The 1339-nt window shown below is 65.9% G+C and overlaps 1 protein-coding gene across 1 annotated transcript in view; it reads left to right on the top strand.

Annotated features, from left to right (window-relative positions):
- Xab2 (XPA binding protein 2) overlaps positions 1–1339 on the top strand; it is an 18691-nt gene that overhangs the window by 4586 nt on the left and 12766 nt on the right. The window contains exons 11-13 of the mRNA XM_010605712.3: positions 32–163; positions 234–347; positions 902–1064. Coding sequence (XP_010604014.1) covers positions 32–163; positions 234–347; positions 902–1064 — 409 coding nt within the window. The remainder of the gene's footprint in view (positions 1–31; positions 164–233; positions 348–901; positions 1065–1339) is intronic.

Genomic DNA, 1339 nt, shown 5'->3' with positions numbered 1-1339 from the left:
GACCGGACCTGAGCGCCACTGTGCCCCGCAGAAGGCCACGGCCCTGCCCGCCCGCCGGGCTGAGTACTTCGACGGCTCGGAGCCCGTGCAGAACCGCGTGTACAAGTCGCTGAAGGTGTGGTCCATGCTCGCCGACCTGGAGGAGAGCCTGGGCACCTTCCAGGTGAGCGGCCGCGGGGAGGCATGGGTGGCACAACCCTGGATGCACCCTGACCCCCGCCCTGTCCACACAGTCCACCAAGGCCGTGTACGACCGCATCCTGGACTTGCGCATCGCCACACCCCAGATCATCATCAACTACGCCATGTTCCTGGAGGAGCACAAGTACTTCGAGGAGAGCTTCAAGGTGAGGGGCGGTGGACAGACGCCCGCTGTGTGCCATGTCCCGGGGCCAGTGGCTCAAAGCACAGGGACGCAACGTCTCAGAGAGCGGGACACCAGAAGCTCTGGCCACGGCATCGGCAGGCTGGGACCCCTTGGAGGCCTCTCTCCACAGCTGGCGACCCCTCTTTGCCAGCTGCACTCTAGCACAGTTACCTGTGTGTCTGTTGCCAGCTCCTCTCACCAGGGGCCTGACGGGTGGCCCCATCTCCAGGGACTCTTGCGTCCTGAGGTGCCGTGCAGTAGGCCGCACTGGCAGAGGATGCTGGTGCCGTGGGTGCCACTGTCCTCCCCTGCTGCCCACTGCGCAGCCCATGGGTGGCAGGTCCGTGGGGGCTTTCACGCACAGTGTGGTGAGGCCCCATCCTGCCCCGTCTCTGGGTTCCAGTTTGTGCAGTCTGCTGAGGGGCCCAGAGAGTGGGCAGAAAGAGGCCTGGTCAGTGTCGCACAGGCGTTGCCCTAGAGCATCGCGGCTCGAGTGGCCTCACCCTGCTTGCACTCACCCACGGTCCCTGACAGGCCTACGAGCGCGGCATCTCGCTGTTCAAGTGGCCCAACGTGTCGGACATCTGGAGCACCTACTTGACCAAGTTCATCGCCCGCTACGGAGGCCGCAAGCTGGAGCGGGCGCGGGACCTGTTTGAGCAGGCGCTGGACGGCTGCCCACCCAAATACGCCAAAAGTGAGGACAGAGGGTCGGGGTTCCTGGGCTTGGCGATGGCAAGCCGGGCGGGGCGCCTACTGAGCCGGCCCTCCGCTCCCGCCGCGCAGCCCTGTACCTGCTGTACGCGCAGCTGGAGGAGGAGTGGGGCCTGGCCCGGCATGCCATGGCCGTGTATGACCGCGCCACCAGGGCCGTGGAGCCCGCCCAGCAGTACGACATGTTCAACATCTACATCAAGCGGGCCGCCGAGATCTACGGCGTCACCCACACTCGGGGCATCTACCAGAAGGCCA

Source organism: Fukomys damarensis, unplaced genomic scaffold (genome assembly GCF_012274545.1).
Source record: "Fukomys damarensis isolate Sample0158 unplaced genomic scaffold, DMR_v1.0_HiC HiC_scaffold_37, whole genome shotgun sequence".
Lineage (NCBI taxonomy): Eukaryota > Metazoa > Chordata > Mammalia > Rodentia > Bathyergidae > Fukomys > Fukomys damarensis.
This window is presented reverse-complemented; position numbering and strand designations above follow the sequence as displayed.